The sequence below is a fragment of the Haemaphysalis longicornis genome, unplaced genomic scaffold (assembly GCF_048455015.1).
Source record: "Haemaphysalis longicornis isolate Haplotype H1 unplaced genomic scaffold, Haemaphysalis longicornis Haplotype H1 scaffold_1, whole genome shotgun sequence".
NCBI lineage: Eukaryota > Metazoa > Arthropoda > Arachnida > Ixodida > Ixodidae > Haemaphysalis > Haemaphysalis longicornis.
The window spans coordinates 437,295,884-437,297,240 of NW_027526203.1; the positions used below are offsets into that span (position 1 = coordinate 437,295,884).

At 55.0% G+C, this 1,357-nt stretch overlaps 1 protein-coding gene across 1 annotated transcript; it reads left to right on the top strand.

Annotated features, from left to right (window-relative positions):
- Window positions 1-478: 478 nt before the first annotated feature.
- LOC144162094 (G2/mitotic-specific cyclin-A-like) lies at window positions 479-1,147 on the top strand. The gene has a single exon (XM_077692596.1). It carries the CDS (start codon window positions 479-481, stop codon window positions 1,145-1,147), a length of 669 nt encoding a protein of 222 aa, XP_077548722.1.
- Window positions 1,148-1,357: the final 210 nt, after the last annotated feature.

Here is a 1,357-nt window from a genome sequence, read left to right on the forward strand (position 1 = left end):
GGCTGAGCAGACGACGCAAGCAAGGGTAGAGTGTGCAAAGAAGCAAGCGCCTGCTCCTGCACTCAGGCGGTCAGCACTTATACCTGTATCGACCGAAGGCTCTCGCCCTTTGAATCACGTTGAAGTTTCCGAAGACTTCAGCTCTAACGATGGTTCCCTGAAACCTCCGACAGCCGACACACTATGTGTGAGGCCTCTGTGCGCTATGACCCCTCTCGGCGTCGCCGTTCCGCCGGCGTCGATAAATGGGACAACAGCTACGCCACGGGCCACCGACGGTTCCGTCGACTGTGATGGAACAAGGGAAACGAAGGACGCATCATTTGATTCAGAGCAAATCAACTGCTTCACAGAATTTCGGGAGCTCGAGTGCGACGGTACATATTCGCGAGATATTTACAAATATCTTCGCGAGAGAGAGCTGGAGCACCGACCCCACGAGAACTACATACGCAACCAGGTCGTCGTCACCTCCGCAATGCGGACCACCCTCGTCGACTGGATGATCAAGGCTGTCGAGAAATACAAACTACACGAGGAGACACTGTTCCGGGCGGTGAGCTACGTCGACCGTTTTCTTGCCACCCTGTCTTCTACACGCAGTGAGCTTCACCGTGTTGGCACAGCTTCGCTGCTGGTTGCAGCCAAGTTTGAAGAAATCCACCCGCCGGGAGTTGCGCAGCTCGCCTACTTAAGCCATAACGCATTCACCAAGAAGCAAATTATTAAGACAGAGCGTATGCTGCTAGAGGTGCTATCGTTCGACCTCGCCGGTCCTACGACAAACTACTTTTTTGAGCGCTACGCGCAGGTTGACGAAGCACCACGCAAGGTCAGGCACCTCGGCCAGTACTTGATCGAGCTGGCACTTCTCGACGACGAGCCTTACTGTCGGCATTTGCCTAGCATTATTGCTGGCGCTGCACTGTGCTTCGCGAACGAGGTCTTCGCCAGGGATCCGTGGAGACGGGAGCTCGTACAGTACTCCGGGTATGAAGTGAGAAGCTTCCGGGACTGCATCCGATCCCTCTACAGCAGCTTCAGGGAGGCATCAACCCGTGCCGAACGGGCGGTGTACGAAAAGTTCAACGGGGAGAGGTTTGACGACGTGGCCAACGTGAAGGCCCCTGCGACACTGCCCTTCTGAAGACTGATTAAAAAACAAGACAAAGAATTCCCTGGCGAGCGCACGTATGCTCTGTATGTAAAAGTAGGCTCTTTACTCTCTACAAGGCGGCTGCAGCCCGATGCCGACTCGCTGCAGCCGACGATGCGGATGTCGACTCAACATGCCTCAAGAGGAAGACTGGCTGCCACAGAGAGAAGTTTTGCAGTCGATGACTGGTCACCTTTTCGC